General features: G+C 39.5%; 1 protein-coding gene across 6 annotated transcripts in view; it reads left to right on the top strand.

Moving 5' to 3' along the window:
- Nucleotides 1-833: 833 nt before the first annotated feature.
- KASH5 (KASH domain containing 5) overlaps nt 834-19,741 on the top strand; it is a 31,870-nt gene continuing 12,962 nt past the window's right edge. For 2 of the 6 annotated variants that reach the window (XM_089480411.1, XM_089480412.1), the window contains exons 1-11: nt 2,196-2,531; nt 4,701-4,830; nt 5,504-5,620; nt 7,965-8,145; nt 10,695-10,856; nt 12,069-12,186; nt 12,307-12,357; nt 12,761-12,838; nt 12,961-13,017; nt 14,524-14,583; nt 17,696-17,760. In XM_089480411.1, coding sequence (XP_089336537.1) covers nt 4,755-4,830; nt 5,504-5,620; nt 7,965-8,145; nt 10,695-10,856; nt 12,069-12,186; nt 12,307-12,357; nt 12,761-12,838; nt 12,961-13,017; nt 14,524-14,583; nt 17,696-17,760 — 965 coding nt within the window. In that variant the 5' untranslated portion in view covers nt 2,196-2,531; nt 4,701-4,754. Of the gene's footprint in view, nt 1,066-2,195; nt 2,532-4,313; nt 4,391-4,700; nt 4,831-5,503; nt 5,621-7,964; nt 8,146-10,694; nt 10,857-12,068; nt 12,187-12,306; nt 12,358-12,760; nt 12,839-12,960; nt 13,018-14,523; nt 14,584-17,695; nt 17,761-19,741 lie in introns of those variants that run through there. The other 4 variants (XM_089480408.1, XM_089480410.1, XM_089480407.1 and 1 more) reach the window with 4 other exon arrangements.

A 19,741-nucleotide genomic window follows, 5' to 3' on the forward strand; every position in this document is an offset into this window, starting at 1 on the left:
TTATTTCACTTTGGGGATCATTATGTGTGATGAACGCATTTGCGTTTTTTTAAACTGAATTTAGTTTAAATCCCGTTTTTCAGTGGGATCTCCCTAGTGTGATAAACTTATATGAAAGTTAAACTTGTCCATCGGAGAAGTGCAAACTTAGTCTTGCCTTTGTCCACAATATATGTTTCTAGGTTCTTTCAGGAACTGACCTTCCTACTGATTTGGGTAGAGGAACATGGCCAGCCCTAAATAAAAGCCCTAATGAATCATACCAAGGGTCTATCTATTTCAGAATCTCAATTCTCACAATGACCAGCCAGTTGCCCACAAGTAAGGAAGACCCTTCTCTTGATATTGCCCCAAGTAATAGTATTCTGTATTACACTATCCCCGAGAATAACATTTCCATTTTGCCTTTGTGTTCAGTAGCAACTAGTATATCTTTGTGGAAAGCATCATCACCATAACTTGTGTCAATAAATTCCATTGATCATGCCCTTACATGCAGAATATTGCAGGGGGTTGTAAAATATGACAGGCTGAGCAAGTAGAAGTGATGTCTCAAGATACAAGCCTTTCTCAGCAGCAACCAAACACTTAGTTGCCCATTAGTAGATTTATTTGCCCCCTAAAGAATATATTTAACTGATTTTTTTCTTTTGAAGAAAAAGATGCAATGGGGGAGTAGTATGCTCTGGAAAGAAAGTGATATAGGCATCCTCTGTATATATTCTCCAGTCAAGTCTTCCAGCTAGGTATATTATATGGTCCATTTGAGACTTCCTCAGAGCATGAATAATTGAAAAGCTTTGTTGCCATGTTGTTGCTCAGTGTATGCAGAACAGCAGAGGTGAAATGAAGGGAGGCAGGCAGAAGAGATAATCAGGAATACAAACACGAAAGGGATAACTAATAGCACAGCACACAAAGCAAAAAGTGGGTGGAAAGATGGTATACAATGACATAAACCAGGTGCAAGTTTGAGGTTGCAAAGTGTTGTAAGGTAAAGAGAAAGAGAAGCATGATGACGGTCAAGGTAGGAAATTATTGGACGCAGACAAAGAAGTACGGTAGGTAAGAAATGGAAAATACAGAGCAGGTTTGGCTGGTTTAAACGAGGTTGGTTTGAAACCCAAGTCCAAAACACATTGTAGAATTAATTCAGTTTGAGATCACTTTAACTGCCCTGGATCAGTGCTAGGGAATCCTGGAAACTGTAGTTTATGGTGATACCAGAGCTCTCTTCTGACAGAGAAGCCTAAATGTCTCTCAAAACTACAATTCCCAGCATTCCCTATCCATGGCTACTGGTCATGATGCCTATACTTGCTATAGGCATCTGGCTTGCCCTGTGGAAAAGCATTGAGCCAGGGCAGTTAAAGCGGTCTTAAACTGGATTATTTCTGCAGCGTGTTTTGGAGAGGGCCAAAATGCACTGCAGAAATAATCCAGTTTGAGACCACTTTAACTGCTGCTAGCGAATTCTGGGAATTGTAGTTTTGTGAGACATTTTGCCTTCTCTGTCAGAAAGAGCTCCTCTGGTGCCACCATTCTTTTAACACATTCACATTTAAAACACTATCTCCTAACTATTATAGCTTTATTATTGATCAAAACAATTTGTTTTTTTAATGTACATTTTAAAAGGACAATTACATTATTTAAACTAGTGGGCATAACATATGAACACCTGCATTTTGCTCCTTTTGATTCCCCTGCAGTGGAAGCGGCGCCAAACTGGATGGTTTCTGCAATGTGTTTTGGCCCAGTAAAAATGCCTCACAAAACTACATTTCCCAGAACTCCACAGCATTAAACCATGGTAGTTAAAGTGGTCTCAAACTGGATTATTTCTGCAGTGTGTTTTGGCTTTCAAAAAAAGTTTCACAGAACTACACTTCCAGAATTCCATAGCACTGAACCAAACTGTTAAAGCAGTGCCAAACTGGCTTATTTCTGCAGTGTGTTTTGGCTTACAAAAAAGCCTCACAAAACTACATTTCCCAGAAGTCCACAGCACTGAGCCAGGGCAGTTAAAGTGGTCTCAAACTGGATTATTTCTGCAGTGAAAAAAAAAATTCCACACATAAAAACTACAGTTGCCAGGATTCCCTAGCAGTGAGCCAGGGCAGTTAAAGTGGTGCCAAACTGGATTATTTCTGGCCCAGAAAAACGCCTCACAAAACTACATTTCCCATAACTCCATAGCATTGAGCTAGGGCAGTTAAAGCGGTGTCAGTTAAAGCTGGGTTATTTCTGCAGTGTATATGAAGCGGCCAAAGCCGTTCATCATCAGCCTCCACAGAGACTGAAGGCAGGGAGGGAAGGCTCTCCTCAGTCTTCCAACCCTTTTCCTTCCCTCAGTGTGGCTTTATTAAACGCCATAGCGCCCTCCTCCATTTTGTTTTTTGTTGAGGGAGGGAAGGAAGGAGGCCTTTCGGCTCCCTTGTTCCCATCCAGGCTGAGGGGTTTCCCCCATCTTCCTCCTCCACTTGAGGCATTCGTTTCCTCTTTTTGCCTTGGCAGGGAGCCTTTTCCAGGTGATTCTTTCCCTGGTTGTCCTCCCTCAGCCTCAGAGGAGCAACAATAACAATAATGGCGCCTCCAAAAAGGAGTAGGAAAAGGCAGTGAAGAAGGGGGTGTCTGCTACCAACAGAGACCCCTTTCGTTTGAATCTCATCACATTAACATTTAAAATACTATCTCCTGACTATTATAGCTTTATTATTAACCAAAACAATTTGCTTTTTTTATTTTAAAAAGAGTACATTTTAAAAGGACAATTATATTATTTAAACTAGTGGGCATATCATGTGAACACCTGCATTTTGCTCCTTATTTTTCTAATTTGGTCCTATATTGGGGAAGTCATACACATTAATGCAAAACTTGGTGCTTTTTTTAAAACACCTTTTAGTAGAAACCTGATCCCCCTCTCTATTTACAATTAATAGTGAAAGATACTCATAAAAACTGTTTTTCCCCACTCATAAATAAATGAATAATAACTTTATTTATAGGCTGCATCCACACTGTAGAATTCATGCAGTTTGACACCGCTTTAACTGCCAGGGCTCAATGCTATGGAATCCTGGGAATTGTAGTTTGGTCTGGTGGCACCAGAGACACAACTTTAACTGCCATGGCTCAATGTAAGGAATTCTGGAAAAGTAGTTTTGTGAAACATTTAGCTTTATTTGTCAGAGAGCTCTGGGGCCACAACAAACTTAAGTTCCCAGAATTCCATAGTATTGAGCCATGGTAGTTAAAGTGGGGTCAAACTGGATTATTTCTGCAGTGCGTATGGATAGAAACCCTGTTGAAGTTCCCCATCATTAGGAAGATGCGGGTCTGAAAAGGCACAGAATTTAGGGCAAGACTTGTGTACAAGTTGCAATTTCCCCTTCCTACTCAGTCCACATATGAGCAGACTGAACTCCTGGTTGGGCTTAGAAACTTACTATATGATACTCTGGAGACCTGGGTTCGAATCCCCTTTCAGCCATAGAAACCCACTGGGTAACCTTGTACAAGTCACACACTCTCAGCCTCAGAAGAAAGCAAATGCCAGACACCTCTGAACAGATCTTGGCAAGACCTGTGATAACGGTCACCATAAGTCAGAAATGACTTGAAGGCACATGAAAACAAAATAGTAATAGTACACAACAATTAAGTGCATAACACCAGTTAAGAAATGTTCTCCTTAAACCAGCGTATAACAGTAATACAATCAGCCCTCCTCATCGACTGATGTTTTTATGCATGGATTCAAACATCCACAGCTTGAAACTATTCCAAAAAAAGTATAAATTCCAAAAAGCAAATCTTGATTTTCCATTTTGTTATGCCATTGCATTTAATGGGACTTGAGCATCCACAGATTTTGTTATCCATGGAGGAACCTAGAACCAAACCCCAGCAGATACCAAGAACCCTCTGTATACTTCCTCCTGCTAAATACATAATTACTTTTGAATTAAATATTTAGATGAAAAAGCCTGAATACCATGCACAGTAGAATAGTCACCCCAGATAATTTTGTCCAAACTAATGAGAGTAGTTTAATGTGAGTAGTCTTCATCCCAAACTATCACTTAAATACTCTTGAAAATGTGGGTCATATTGCCTTTATTATATAATAAATGCATGTTTGTTTGCTTTTGATTGAATATGTGGTAGGATATCATGCAGTCAAAATATACTGTTGTAAACCTACATTACACAGTGCCCTGTAGGAGAGAAAAGTCTGATTGTTGAATACTCTTTCTTCTTACTCTGTCAAGCTTTCCTCAGTTTCTAGAGGTGTAAAAGTCTACAGTGTGAATCAATCTGGAGTTTGAATTTTGATACATTCCTGACAGTAGCAATGAAAAACTTCAATCCCAGTACACTAATGGTACATACAACCATGACAAAAGGACATGAAAATAATTCCTAATTTTATAATTTATTTTTAAAATTAACTTACAGATTGTAGTTTACCGATTTTTGAACAAATGGGATTGTCATACCAATGGTGTAGTCCAGATTACAAATAAATTTAATGGTAATCCAGGTGTTTCACTACTTTCACAAAGCATGGAAATTAATTATATATATATAAAAAAGTTTCTTGCTTTGTAAAGGCTGGAATTGAGTTTCTGCTTTTTTTCCCTTTTTGCTGCAGGTAGATAAAGAATTGATCCTAACTTTTTCTTTCTTTCTAGTAAAATAATGTTTCAGTGGAATAAAGCTCTGCTTGTAGAGGAACTTCACTGATAATGGAGGAGGATATTTACCACAAGTCTTTTGAAAATGCAGCAGTTGCACAGTTAACTGCAGCCTTTTCACCGGAAAGTAAGTATAATTGCTCATTTTTCAAATTTTATATCTTGTAATTATTTATGTTTTATTTTAGTTGGAGCTTAGAACCATCCTGTCCTCCGGGCTAATTTAAAACAACAACAACAACACATAATTCATAGTACAATTTTGTTTGCAATGCTGAGGGGAAAAAATAAAACTATGGAATTAGACTCCTCATGCTTTTAAGTGATTAGCAAAGGTTGATAAGCAATTTATGTAGGAATGAAGAAAACCTGTTTGAAGTTAAAGTTATTGACGTATGAGTTTTGGATAGATGTGAGAGATGCAGCTTGAGTAACAAGAATGAACAGTGGGGAATTATGAATAGAAGAGATGAAGAGAAAAGTACATTGTAAGATTTTGGTGGTTGGAGAACTAACTTTTCATTTGGGCAAATAACATCTGTATTTTCTTTTCAGTAGAGTGACGTAACACATATACAGAAATGGATTAATATGTTGGATTTTTTTTGTAGAGCTAGCACAGATGTCACCGGATAAAAAAATACTGTGGAAGTGCCTCTGCAACAACTGTATATCACAGCTATCAATAATAGGCATTGTAAATACATTTCGTAACAGCCTAAAAGGATGACTTGTTCTGCAGATAATCCAGGCTTAGAAAAAAAAATCTCATTTATGTTAAATGTTACTTCCTCCTATAGCAGTGCAATGGGACAGTGCTGGTGTCAGCAGCAAGAACATCATTCTCAATGTGGGCCAGTGCTCTGAAGAACATGTTTTGAAATGCACATTCAAGGCCTGTGATCCTGAACAAACAGGTAGAAAATTTTCCAACATTCGTTGGAAACAGTCTTCAAAACTATAGAGAAATTTGTTTTGTTTTGTTTTTAAGGGCATCTTTTGTATCACATTTTGGCCGTGTATTCATGTTATTTTGTCAGTGCACTCAAACATCTGTGAAGAAACAAAGAAACAAGTAAATCCAGTGTATTTATAGTAAGAACAAACTGTAGGAGAAAAATGTGTCCCCCCACATTTTTTTGAATATGTTTTTTGTTACAAAAACATATCCTATAAAATGGAGATTATCCAGGAATAGGAATAGATTATTCAACCCAGCTACTCAAAAATAGGGTTATGCAGTTGACTTTCTGTTCGATCTCTTTTCATCAAATAGGAACTCCTCTTCCAGTCTGAGTAGAATATTTATGTTTGGTTAACAGCTTGTTTTGAAATTTGTTTACCTGGCTGGGATGAGTAAACTTCTGTTGCTTCTCTGTCATATGCTTTGTGAAGGAATAAATACAGCTTCAAAGAGCATAACTCAGGGCTAGTTCTAGGGAGGAAGCAAAATATATCAACAGTCCTTTGGCAAACTAGCTCTTGAAGCTAGCTCTTCATGAAAGGAAGTATAAATCAATCTCATGCATAAATCAAGGACAGGTTTTGGGACCAAAATTATGGATTTTGATATGATCCGTGAATAAGTGGAGGGTAAAATTTAGGATGTGAAGAACTAGGGATGTAAAGAACAAAGCAAAGGAAAACAATGCCAAGGAACTTACAAAATTTGAGCAGGCATAACTGTTTGTGCTCACCCTGAAGGCTGGATGGATGAGAGAGCAGAGGGGTGTCTGTCCTTCTAGGACAGTATACATACAATCTTGCCTTTCACCAGGGTATGGTTCCTTTTTAAAAAACGTACATTACTTAGAATGAACTGTGGATAAGTTGACTCAGGTTTTTTGGGTCACTTTTTTGACCTAAATTTCTAGACGTATACATGCATATATATGGTAGTTCTGAGTGATATAAACTGATTTTACTTAAACTCTACATAGCATGGTGTAGCAGTTTCGGTGTTAGATTATCAGACAAGGGAAATTGGAAGTATAATCCCATGGCAATCTGAATGTAGTCATGGGGTTTAACATTATTGCATGATAACCCACTACACACAAATTCGGGCAATGGGAAGTAAGTCTGAGCGCAATCATGGGGTTTCATGTTGTGTGATAGACTGCCACACACAAACTCGGGCCATGGCATGCTATTTTGGGGCAATGGGGAGCCAGTTTGAATGCAGTGAGCATTCACGTAATTTCGCTAAACTAGCGACTTTACGTGAATGCATTCTGGCCCCACTTTCTTTTCATTCAAAATTAAGAGAAATTCCTCATGTGTGATAAACTCCTAGGAGACTGGCCATGGAAACTCACTGGGTGACCATGGGCAAGTCACCCTTTTTTCAATCTCAAAGGAAGGCAAAGGCAAACATCCTCTGAACAAATTCTGCCACGAAAACTCTATGATAGGCAACCTTAAGGTTGCCATAAGTCAGAAATGACTTATAGCAGGGGTCAGCAACCTACGGCCCGCGGGCCGGATCCGGCCCAGCCAGGCCTTGGGACGGCCCCAGCCCGGTCCTGCCGCTGATTGCTGCCCCCACTGCAGCTTCCGCGCCGCTCCGGGCGCCATTTTGAGTTCGGCCCCCCAGTTGTCTGAGGGACAGCAACCCGGCCCCCGGCTCAAAAAGGTTGCCTACCCCTGACTTATAGAATCATAGAGTTGGAAGAGACCGCTAGGGCCGTCCAGTCCAAACCCCTGCCATGCAGGAAATCTAAATCAAAGCATCCCCGACAGATGGCCATCCAGCCTCTGTTTAAAGACCTCTAAGGAAGGAGACTTGAGGGCAACCAGCAACAATAATAATACATTGAAGAAATAAGTAATAATAAGAATTAAATTGGGTAGAGAGGAGAATATATATATTTTAAAATAGACATTTAAGAATAGTGACAAATAGTGCAACTTGCAAGGCATCTTCCCATGTCTCCTGTCTTTCTTGAATTTCAGGTTTATTTTTCATGCATCAGCCATTTTGCTTGAAACAAAGGACTGGAATTTGGTTTTCAGTTACCTTCTGACCTGCTTCTATGGGGCACTTTAAGATAATACAGACAAGTAGAATAGCCACTCATGTACTGATAATTAGTTACAGCCAGGAAAAATATAATTTCCTTTTTTCACCCAAGATGAAAAAAACTAGTGACATAGACAATATATTTTAATAAGCTGTCCTGCTAAGTGGGGAAAGAACTACTGTATTCTCCTTTTCGGTTTTTTATTTGAGTCATTCCTTTATTTCTGATATGTTTATAGGAGAGGTATCTGTTTTCCGAATCATTGAATACTTACAAGAGATGACAGGGCAAAGTTGTGAAGACTGGAGGTTTCAGTCACTCTATAAGAGATTGGATCCTGAAGAAAGAGGAATCACTGTCGATTTTTCTACCTTTTATTCTGTCATGAAAGATTGGATTGCAGACTGTCGACAGGAAGGGTTCGTAATATTAATAGTCAGATATTGACTTAACCATAGTGCTATTTTCAAAGAAGTAGCATCTTTAAGGATAAAAGGGAGGAAGGGAGGGGAAAAAAGGGAATGTGCCAGTACACTTAAGACTAATTTTAGCATGCGTTTTCTTAGATATACACCCATTTCTTCAGATGCAGTACAGAGTGATATTAAGGCCTCAGGTTGTAAAGCATGTTTATAAATTTGTGGGAGTGGGATAGAACGTAATAAGGTCCAGAAAGATGCAAATCTCTTCTTGGCCCTAAGTTTTTACACCATAGCATTTAAGAAAAATGGAGGACCTTAAATGTCCTACATTTTGGGCTGAGTTTTGTCCTGCAGTTTTCCTACAGTTTGGTCTAGATTTTGTCCTACATTTTGTCCCAGGTTTTAGTGGACAATTATGGCAACCCTACAGGTCTTTTAGGCTTGTAACATTTCTTCACAGTGGTCAGTTAGTGTTGATGTGTAAAAGTAATAAATCTGCTTACCAAAAGTCAAATACAACAAAAACATTTTTTTCTTTCCTGTACTCACTGACAGGCATCTTTGCATGAAAGAGAGGGCAAATGTTTCTGCTCTTTGCATGACAGAGGGCAAATGTTCCTGCCCCAACACATAGCAGAGGAAACAAGTGTGACTAATAAGAAAAGGTCAAGCAGTACTGATTTACTTTTTCAGAACAATAATAAGGCAGGAGCAGTGGCTGTTAATCTATATTTTAGCTAGGAGATTAGACAGTACTCAGGAACTAGACAAGTTTATAGGCTATATTTTCATGTTGCCATCTGGTGAAATCTTGTGCTGAAAAAAAAGAAAAGGAATGAATGAAGAGAGGCCAGTGTCCTTGAATGTCTAAATATAGTTGCTGCAGATTTTGGTACAGTGGGTTAACTGCTCATGGGTTCCTCTTACTTAACAGGAAGGAAGAAATTTAGGCGAGAAATGGGAAAATTACTTTTTTGAACTATAGCTCCCAAATCCCTAATCCATCCTAGCCAGTGGCCAAGCTATCTGGGGGATTCTGGGAATTATAGTCTAAAAGAATGGTACCCACCTTTGTTCTAGGCAGACACATAGCTGTTTAAGAAGCTACCACTTTTCTGATTTTGAAAGTAACACTTCTCTACATTAAAAACAATTGTTTGTGGTTTTGAGCAATAAGTAAAAATAATTATGTTTTGATTTGGATTCTGTATACAGACAAGGTGTTCAGGCATTCATACAAAAGAGTTACAACATCAACATCATTTTTCCATTTTGGTGTTCACTTTAGTTAGATGCCTTTAGTGGGGGGGGGCATGGTATTTGAAAGTTTGTAACTGTAGATTGACACATGAGGAAATGTATAGAATCAGAGTTGGAAGAGACCAACTTAAGTTTAAAAGATTTCTAGAAGCATTCAATTTAGGCCTTTTTAAGGAGTAGTCAGTCTCTCCCCTAGAAGCATTCTGGGTTGGGAGGAAGATTGGGGTTCAGAGATAATCACAAAGTTGGAAGAGACCTCAAGGGGCATCCAGTCCAACCCCCTGCCATGCAGGAATACACAGTCAAAGCTTCCCTGAGACATGGCCATCCAGCCTCTGTTTAAAAACCTCCAAAGGAGATTCCACCACTCTCCAAGGAAGTGTGTTCCACTATTGAACAGCTCTTACTGTCATTAAGTTCCTCTTGATGTTTAAGTGGAGTTTCTTTTCCTGTAGTTTGAATCCGTTGCACAATATGAGAAATAGAGAAATTCCACATTATCCCTTAGTAACGTGACAGTTCAGCTACAGTTCCACTTGTAGAAGAACAATGTTTTATTAAACTTAGAAGCTCCCTGTCTGGAAACACCTAGGGCCCCTTACCTGTAATGAAAAAATCATATTGCTTAAAAGTTTTTTGTTTGGGCCCCGGATCTTAAGGGAGAGGAGAGAGAGAGCATAGAATATAGTGTTGCCCATAACATATTGGTGTGAGCATATGGCTAGGATCTGTGATCTTCACATTATTTTATGATAACATCAAGTCTCCCAACCAGTGAATTAAAAAAAAATTGAGAGTCACTTGAAGTGAAGTTCATTTTGAAATTAATCTTCAGTTGCATTAATATATGGACCACTGAATTTGGCTTCACTGTGTTCTTAGGATTCTTTATGAGACCTAAATGACAATAGAAATTCCAAAATTGCTGGTGTATCTCTCCTTCTTTTGTGAAAAGCCTTTATGAAGGCTATCCCACTTTGGAAAAGAGAGAAAATGGATTTGAGGTAAGTATAAAATTCTCACATTTCCCAAGACAAAAATACAGCTTTAATTCTTTGCTTTTGCTGGTTCTAGCAGATTTTTGGCTTTCAAATTTTAACTATGTTGGTAGTGTCTGCAGCCATGTTGGTAATGTCTGCAGCCACTTGTGCTCAAGATTGCATGTACCTATTGTGTACATAATGAACAAAGTGACAAATCTGGTGTAATTAGCTTTTTTTAATGGAGCACAATGGTAAAAATAAATTTCTAGCTCATTGGCCATTTCTGTCTCTTCCTAATCTTAGAGAAGAGGCTGCAGACTTGATGAACAGCATAAAAGACTTGCAGCAAGGAAACAAGCAGCTAGCAGTGCAAAATATCAAGTTGCAGAGGACTATTGAGACTGCAGAAGAACTCAATTCAAGACTCTCTGAAGAGATCTCTGAGCTGAAAGGGAAGCTGAAAAGGTAAATATGAGGAGTCGAAGGCTTTCATGGCTGGTATCCATAGTTTTTTTCTGGGTTTTTCAGGCTATGTGGCCATGTTCTAGCAGAGTTTCTTCCTGACATTTCGCCAGCATTTGTGGCTGGCATCTTCAGAGAAATTTCTTTGAAGATGCCAGCCACAGACGCTGGTGAAACGTCAGGAAGAAACTCTGCTAGAACATGGCACAGCCCGAAAAACCCACAAAAAACTATAAATATGAGGACTTTTCAACATGGTGCCATGATTTAGGACTAATTGAAAAATGAAAACATTAGGGGCCTTCCTCATCTGGTATCTTCCATATCTCTTTGACTAAGCTCCAATGCTGGCTTGAATATGAGTATGATTGGAGTTATTGCCCAGTAAAGGACAGGCCCAACACCATCGGGCCTGAAGAGGAAGAGCCCTCCTCTCCCTCCTTCCAACTGTCATCTTCTGGCTTGGGAGGGAGTGAAAGGACAGGCCCAATGCCATCGGGCCCAGCCTCGATTAAGAAAAAGAGCCCTCCCTCCAGTCCATCTGCCTTGGTCCAGGCCTCAGAGGGAGAGAAGAACTGCTGGACCTGGTCCCTCCCCCCCACCATTCCCTTCTCCTTTTGTGTTGTGTCTTTTTAGATTGTAAGCCTGAGGGCAGGGAACTGTCTATTATCCCCTCTGTTGTAAGCCGCCCGGATTCCCAGTGACTGGGCGGCATATAAATAAATCCTATTATTATTATTATTATTATTATTATTATTATTATTATTATTATTTCTGGAGGGTATCATGCTAGGAAGACTAGCTTAGTAATATTGAGGGGTCTGTAGGATGTAGAAAGAGATACTCTGTTAGAAATGTCTGCAGTAGTGAAATGTAATTTGTTGTGATGAAAGTTCATAAAACTGATACCTGGATGTGTCAGTGCTGATCCTTTTAGCCAACACCTTGTACACATGTGAAGTCTGCCCTCTATATTTCCTTCTCTTCAACATTCATCCCTAATGAGTTTTGTGTTCTGAGTTCATTGGCAGCTCCTTGAAACATGTGAACTTGGATTACGTTTTACTCATCTGAATTCTGATGCCATAGTTTGATCTCCAACTCTTTCACCTCCTTTCCTTGTTGGATTTCTTTGCCCTTCTGCAAATAATATAATCATACTGAATTTTTGAGATAGAATATTAATAACTGAACACCCACCACACTTTATTACAGCACCCAGCAAGCCCTGGACCAAGCTAGAGCTGTGGCAAATGAATTAGAAGATCTGAGATTTTTTTCAAAAAATCTAGAAGAGGAAAAGAATAGATTGTATTCACAAGTCCGACAGCTAGTAAGTTCTTCTGAACATTTATTTTCACTTGTTGTATGAATTGTCCTTTGGCTGCAAAATCTTGAAATACTAGATTCTTTTAAAAGACAAATCAAACTGTCACTTTTCCCCATGTTTTAGGAAAAAGAACAACAGTTTCTATCTGTTCAAGTGGATAATCTTCAGGAGGAGGTGAGTATGGTAGATACAACATTGAACAGGTAAAATCATCCAGGTCAGCAGTGGGAGAAGACAAGCAAACTCAAGATAGCTAGTTATGTGGCTCCTTAAATGTATCTGCTTTTGCATTTATTGCATTAAGACACAAGAGAGCTCTGCAAAATGTATAATAATATTCCATTACATGAATAACCATTGCACACAATATTAAAGTCTATATTAAAAAAAATCATGCTCCCCATACCCATATCATCATATGTCTGTTTCATTGCATTACAGATTGTGGGATGTCATCACAATGAGTCTCATCCTCATTTATTTGGACAAGAGGCTAATTAGAGTACAACCAACAGAGCTGATTTCTTTAACACATAGAGAAATAATAAGGATAGGAGTCTGTTTTGTCTTTTTACAGAACAAGAAGTTGCTTCTAGAGAAAGAAAACTCTACATGTAAAATCAAAGAGTTATTTACAAAGAAGGCCAAAATGAAGGTACTCATAAGCTGAAAAGTATACACCATTGTAGCTTTGCAGATAATTGCTGTAAAACTGCTGTTCTTCTAACTTTGATTTGTACCTTCAGAACAATTATTTGTATTTTTGCTTCCTTGCAGTTCCAACTCTGTGAATATGAAAACCTTATTTCCTGCAAAGATGCTGCCATTAATGAGGTAAACTGGAACTAAGAAACATGCAAAGTTTAATTGTAAAATTAAGGCACTAGTGAGTATGGAGCCTAAATGCCCTAAAGGCAAAAATCTTGTTTGATCTTGGAAGTTAAGTAAGGTCAGTACTTAGCTCTAGTTAGTACTTAGATGGGAGACCACCAATGAATACCAGGTGTTATAATCTATATTTCCGAGGAAGGAACTGGCAAAAACTCCCCTAAGTACTCTTTACATAAGCAAACCCTATGAAATTCATGGGGGCGCAATAAGTCAACAGGTGACTTGAAGGCACATGCATACAAGTGCAGTGAGCATATTTGTCTTAGGGGTAGCTCTTTTTCAATTAGCTGTTAAGGGAGATGCATTTGCCTGTGATAAACCCATTTTTGCTTTCACAATAGGATTTCCTTAGAGATTAACTCATCAGCAACTAGATTTGCTAATTATGTATTTTCCTTCCAATAAGTAATTAGAAACAAAACATGCCAAATATATGTAGGAAAAAACAATCTTGTGCCTTGACAAATGGCACATGAGGAAGCCTTTCTTAAAAACATGCTGAATACATCTTGCTTTGATCCAAAGTAACACTATGGATGTTAATACCACCAACTATTATTTATAAAATGATAAAGTGTCAAGTTGCTTGGAACTTTAAACAGGAAAAAAACAATTTTGATACTCTACCGAAACACTGGTTTAATAACAAGGTACTATCTGAACCATTTTCAGATAGTTGGCTATCTATTGAATAGTAATTTTCATGGTGTGTATAGGGAGCCAGTTATTTGTAGTATCCACTTCTGTAATGAAAATACTATGTTTCCATTTTTATTTCCATTTGGAAAATAGCTATGTGAATAACTAGCATGCTACTGTTGTAAGTTGCTAGTTTGTATCTCATGTTTTCACCTTGATGAATAAATTCAAGTTGACTTTTATTTGATTAACTGATGAGATTGCTAAATGGACAAAAATAAATAGCATGCATGTATTGCACCAGCCATTATAGTAGTGGCATTTTCCCTCTTCTGTCTTGAATGAGGTTTCTCTTAATCTTTGAAAGAGGGTATTTGCCACCTCTGATGTATCTTTTATAACTACATCTATTAAAAATAATAAAATCAAGAAGTCTTTAGTCTGTTAAACAAAATTAATAATCTATTAATCTACATAAGTAATTGATTAAACATTACAGTTCTATTTGTATATATTCTCTGAATAATTTTATGTATTTTTACTCTGACATTACATATACAGTACATGTAATTACATTATATATGGAGGTAAAATACTGTTGCAAAATAAACTTTGCTCTGTTTCTTCTTTAAGGAATCACTAGGTGTCACTACAGTCTCATGGCCAGTCATAATTTGGCCATGAAAAGAAACATCCCTCTGTTTTTTTAAAAATTGGTAATATATGCCTATGTAAGATCACAGTTTGCTTAGACATGAGGCTGAGTTATATTCTTATTTGATTATTCTTGTTTGTTCATGTTATTTATAGAAATCAAAACGAACTGAAGAGCTGACAGTGATCCTGGATGAATACCGAACAGTGGTAGAGGTAGTGGACGTTTTATTTGCAGGCAGGCAGAAGTCCACTGGAATGGCACATGTATTGCATGGAGATACACAATTTCTAGAAAGTTTGAAGCTGTGGAAAAAAGGGGAAAATTTGGAAAAATTGAAAACATGCTGTATTATTATTATTTCCCCTTACAGACTGAAAGTCACTTTGTTACTTTAGATACATAACAATAGCAATAGCAAGTACATTTCTATACCATTATCAGTGAACTAGCACTCCTTAAGTGGTTTACAATGAGCTATGTATATCTCGTCTTCCCACCAATGACACTACCTTTCCACAGTGGTGGGATTGTATGCTCCTGTGACACAACAGGTTATGTTGATGGTGCTACCAGTAGGGTCCCTCATGTTAGATAGACTAAATGTGTGAAATAGCTACTGGGCAGCAGCCATGGCTGAGGTCGGAGGGTGCCACTGGTAGAGGATCTGTCAGAAAAAGCAGCAGTGGCACCATTGCTAACCCTTGTTAGTACTGAGCAGAAGGAGGCATGGCACATCCATTCTGAATGTCTTTTACCATAAAAATGAGATAGCTTAAAATTAAATGCGATAGTGCCAGAAGATCAGACTCCCAGGTCAGATGGCACTCAGTGAGCTACTTGAGTAGAGCAGAGGATGACACAACTGGACTCAAACAGAAAGGATATTCACCTGTTGACATGCTCAGAGGTGAAAGGAAAATAAGAAGCTGCACAACACATATTATAGGAAGATGGAATGTGGGAAGCATGAACCAGAGGAAGCTAGACATAGTAAAACAAGAAATGGAATGTATAAACTTTGCATTCCTTGGGGTGAGTGAACTAAAGTGGGAAAGTGGACAGGAATGGGATACAGTGCACCCGCATCATATGTGTGTACATTATATGCGGCTTTCAGCATACACTGAAAGCTGTGCTGGAAGAAGCGGCACCGCTCACCAGAATGAGTAATGGCACACGTGCCTGTGGCATGCACGTGCCGCTGCAAGCACGAGCCCCATTACTGCTAATGGGGCTCAAGCATATGTGGAATTTCTTTTACGCAAGGATTCCCCGCGTAAGAGAAGGGACCACTGTATTTTGAGTCAGATAATTACACAGTATTTTACTCAGGAAATGAAAATCTAAGAAGAAATGGGTTGATATTTACAATGTGGAGAGATGTAGCAAGAGCAGTCAAAGTCTGACAAATCATATAAATAAGACTTCAGGGAAAGCCCATAAATATAACCATAATCCAAGTGTATGCTCCAACTACTGAAGAAACAAAGGAGAAATTGAAAGATTCTGTGGTGGACTCCAGGAGGAAATTGATTACACACCAAATCTTCTTGTTAATCTTAGGCAATAGGAATGAAAAAAAGAAAGAGAGGGAGTGAGGCCTCAAACAGATGGTCCAAAAGGGCCGCTGTTGGGCCGCATTGGGAGCATGTCGTTCAGATGACTCATGCTGCAAATGTGGTGAGAAGCCACCCCAGGCACGGCTCTTTCCCAAAGAACTGGCCCAATAGGGAGTAGAAAAATACTGCTCCTGTTTGGCTCCCAGTTCAGCAACACAGCAGCAAATGGCAGTGGTGCAGTCCCGACGTGGACCTTTTGCACTGTCTGCTTCACCCCTTAGTGAGAGAGAGACAAAATAGTCTCTAGTTCTTGATAGTGTCAGGCAAACATACTCATTCCGATAAACATGCAAGAGAGAAGGACACCATGACTGGCAGCCAATGGCTTATGTACTGGTACTCTTCAATAGAGTAGTATTGAGTAATGTTGCTGTTTAAAGTCTGCTACACAATCCATTCTTTCGGTTTTTCAAAAAAACAAAAACAAAAAAACAAGCCTAGCCTTTTTTCTGGCTTTCCCCATTTGTTATCAGGGCTTTAGTAGTATTGTTTAAACCTGATTTGAATTAGTTTGAGGAAACAGCCATACATTAAAATTCTCAAGTATGTATCCCCCCATCATATTCCATGACCACAGTATCCCAAATTAGAATTGCTTACATGGATTTAGAATGAGAAGTGATTAATAAAACTGCAAAGGAACCTATTCTTCAGTTTCAGGCAGATATCTAAGGCGCGTTACAGACTGCCCCTTTGGGGAGGCCTGTAGGCGCGCCTTTCCCCAGTGTATCGGGGCCTCAGCTGCCAGACCGGCAGCCTCTGAGGCCCCGATCCGGCGCTTTGCAGGCTGCGGGGAAGCGGCAAAAGGCCGCTTCCCTGCAGTCTGGAAAGGGGTGTCCTTGGGGCTTCAAGCCCCAAGGACACCCCGTGGCAGCGAGGAGGAGGAGAAAGGGGCCGCTTGGCTCCTTTCTCCCTTGCGTTGCTGGGCGCAGCCGTCTAAAGGCTGCGCCCAGCGACGCAAACCAGGAAGGAGCTCCAAAATGGAGCTCCTTCCTGCTCCACGCAAAGGGCGCATTAAGTGCCCTTGCGCGGAGCGATGGCATCACGTCCGCGCCGCCTCATTTGGAGGCGGCGCGTTCATCACGCCATCATGGCGGTGGCCGTGTGGAACGGCCGCTGCCATTTTGTACGCGCAGAACACGTACTAGGGTTGGGGGGGTGCGGAAGCACCGCCTCTTCCTAACCCTAGTATGCGCTCTGTGCGTACTTTCATGGCGGTCTGTAACTTGCCTAAAGGTTACTCCAGGGAAGGAATATATAAATCCTAGTGAGGAGGTATATAGGTTTATGGATAGGAGTAGTAAATAAACAGTGCAAAAAGTACTAGCAACACTCATTTGGGTTTTCTAAAAAATGTAAATTAAAATTGCTGTAAAATTAAAGAATGGTCCAAAACACACTACACAAATAATCCAGTCTGAGGCTGCTTCAGCTGCCTGGCTCAATGATTGGTAATTCTGGGAACTGTAGTGAGATATTTACCCTTTTCTGTCAGAGAGCTCTGGTGCCACAACAAACTACAGTTCCCAGGATTCCCTAGCACTGAGCCAGGACAGTTAAAGTGGTCTGGAACAGGATTATTTCTGCAGTGTGTTTTGGACCAATGTTAGAAAGCTAGATTCCTACTGACTTCTTTTGTTTCCTTCGTGTACTGATAAGAGCTAGCATACCTTTATATTAGTTTCTCTTTATGATCTCTATGTAGGAATTGAAAATGGAAATCAAGAGGCTTCAAGACCATTTGTGTCAGGCTTATCAACTCCCTGACATGTAAGTGCGGTCAGAATTAGCTGTTTTCATTTTGGTCAGTGGTTAATGAGACTGAACCCAGCTAAATCCAGCATGAAGTGGGATGTCCAGCTACCAGTATGTGTGATTTTTATCACAGTTGCTCATAAAATTACTATCATGTCTTGAACTAAGAATAATCTTTTCAGGACAGGGAAGTGATTTTGAATATTAGTTAAGTGCCATTTATACTATAATGCAGGGGTGAACAACCCAGTATCCTACAGATGCTGTGGACTATGACTCCCATCAGTCTCAGGTAACATGACTAGTGGTCAGGAATAATGGTAGCTATAGTGCAAAACAGCTGGAAAACACCAGATTGCATCCCCTGGCAGAATGCACACACCAAGAAAACACCACAAAGTTAGTTATTGCATTCTTGAACATTGTTTGAAGGTTTGTAATATATTTTCATTTTGTGGCCACAGAATTAAGCTTTAATGGATATGTTTTCACTTCTCATGTTTTAGTTGCAAGACTAAATTTGGATTTCTTTCTTTTAAAAAGCCCGTCATGAGCTTTAATGGTTTAAAGTACAGCTTTTTGGAATTATTGGCACGTTACAGACGGGCAAAAAGTACATACTAGGTACGTACTAGGGTTAGGAAAGGGCATCCTTTCCGGACGCCCTAACCCTAGTACGTACCTAGTACGTACAAAATGGTGGCGCCCATTCTAAATGGGTGCCACCATTGGGATCACATGACCGTGCCGCCTCCAAATGTAGTGGTGCGTAAGCAATGTCCTGGTGCCATGCAAGGGCACCTGGGGCGCCCTTTCCACGGCGCAGGAAAGAGCTCCTTCCAGGTTTGTGTCGCTGGAGCAGCCTTTACACGGCTGCACCAGGAACACAAATGAGAAAGGGGCCGAGTCAGATGTTGGGTGTCCTTGGGGCATGAAGCCACAAGGACATCGTTTTCCAGGCCACAGTGAAATGGCCTTTTGCCGCTTCCCCGCGGCCTGGAAGGCGGCGGATCGGGGCCTCAGAAGCTGCCGCTGTGGCAGCTGAGGTCCCGATCTGGCAGGGAAAGGGGCAGGAACAGGCTGCCCCAAAAGGGCGGTCTGTAAACCGCCATTGAAAGATAAAAATTACTCTTGGTACTAGCAATAAAAGTGGTGTATTGCTTTCTCAGTAATATGTAATACATCTGAAGCACTTGAAACCTTAAGGTGGCACATAATTAGCAAAAATGATAATATATTTTTAATATATTAAAATGATAATATGTTTTTCTTAAAAGGTTCACAGCTGCACCATAAATCTAAGAACATATTTATTTTGCACTTATCTAAGACCATATTTACTTTGCATGAACATTAATATAAGTGTTGCCAAATACCATGAGTCTGCAGTGCAATTTGCACAGAAACCTAGAAATGGGGATGGGAACGAAATTGGTTCAACTACCTGACCTGCACTTTAACCACTTTTCAAACTGAAATGTTGTTATCCATTTTTTCAAATTTTGTCGTGCAGTTTTCCAACAAACCTGTATACTAAGATTGATATATTTGGATTATATACTTACATACTTGATTACACACACACACACACACACACACACACTTGGAGAACATGTACACAAATATGTAATTAGTGAAAATAATGTAGAATTCAGTAATTGCATTTGAAAAAAATTATACCCAAAAATGTATTTTAAATTAAATGTACATATAAATGTGTGTGATTTTTTGTGTAAACTTGAAAAGTAACCTGATATAGAAATGGGCCAGATTAAGAAACCAAGTGAACCCAAAACTGACAGATTTTTCTGTCCTAAAATGGAAAATATAAAGATTTCTTCTGTATCAGGTAGCTGAATTTGTGAGTGTTCGAGCAAAAGAACAGATGTAGCTTAATTTGCTGTCTCCAGAGAAATTAGTTTTGTCCTCTGCAAGACCTATCCATCTCTCTTTCTTATGCACGCACATCATGCCCTGTGACCCACTTCTGTGTTAC

The sequence above is a fragment of the Sceloporus occidentalis genome, unplaced genomic scaffold (genome assembly GCF_023333645.1).
Source record: "Sceloporus occidentalis isolate IW3139 unplaced genomic scaffold, rSceOcc1.0.p SCAF_14, whole genome shotgun sequence".
NCBI classification, from domain to species: Eukaryota; Metazoa; Chordata; class Lepidosauria; order Squamata; family Phrynosomatidae; genus Sceloporus; species Sceloporus occidentalis.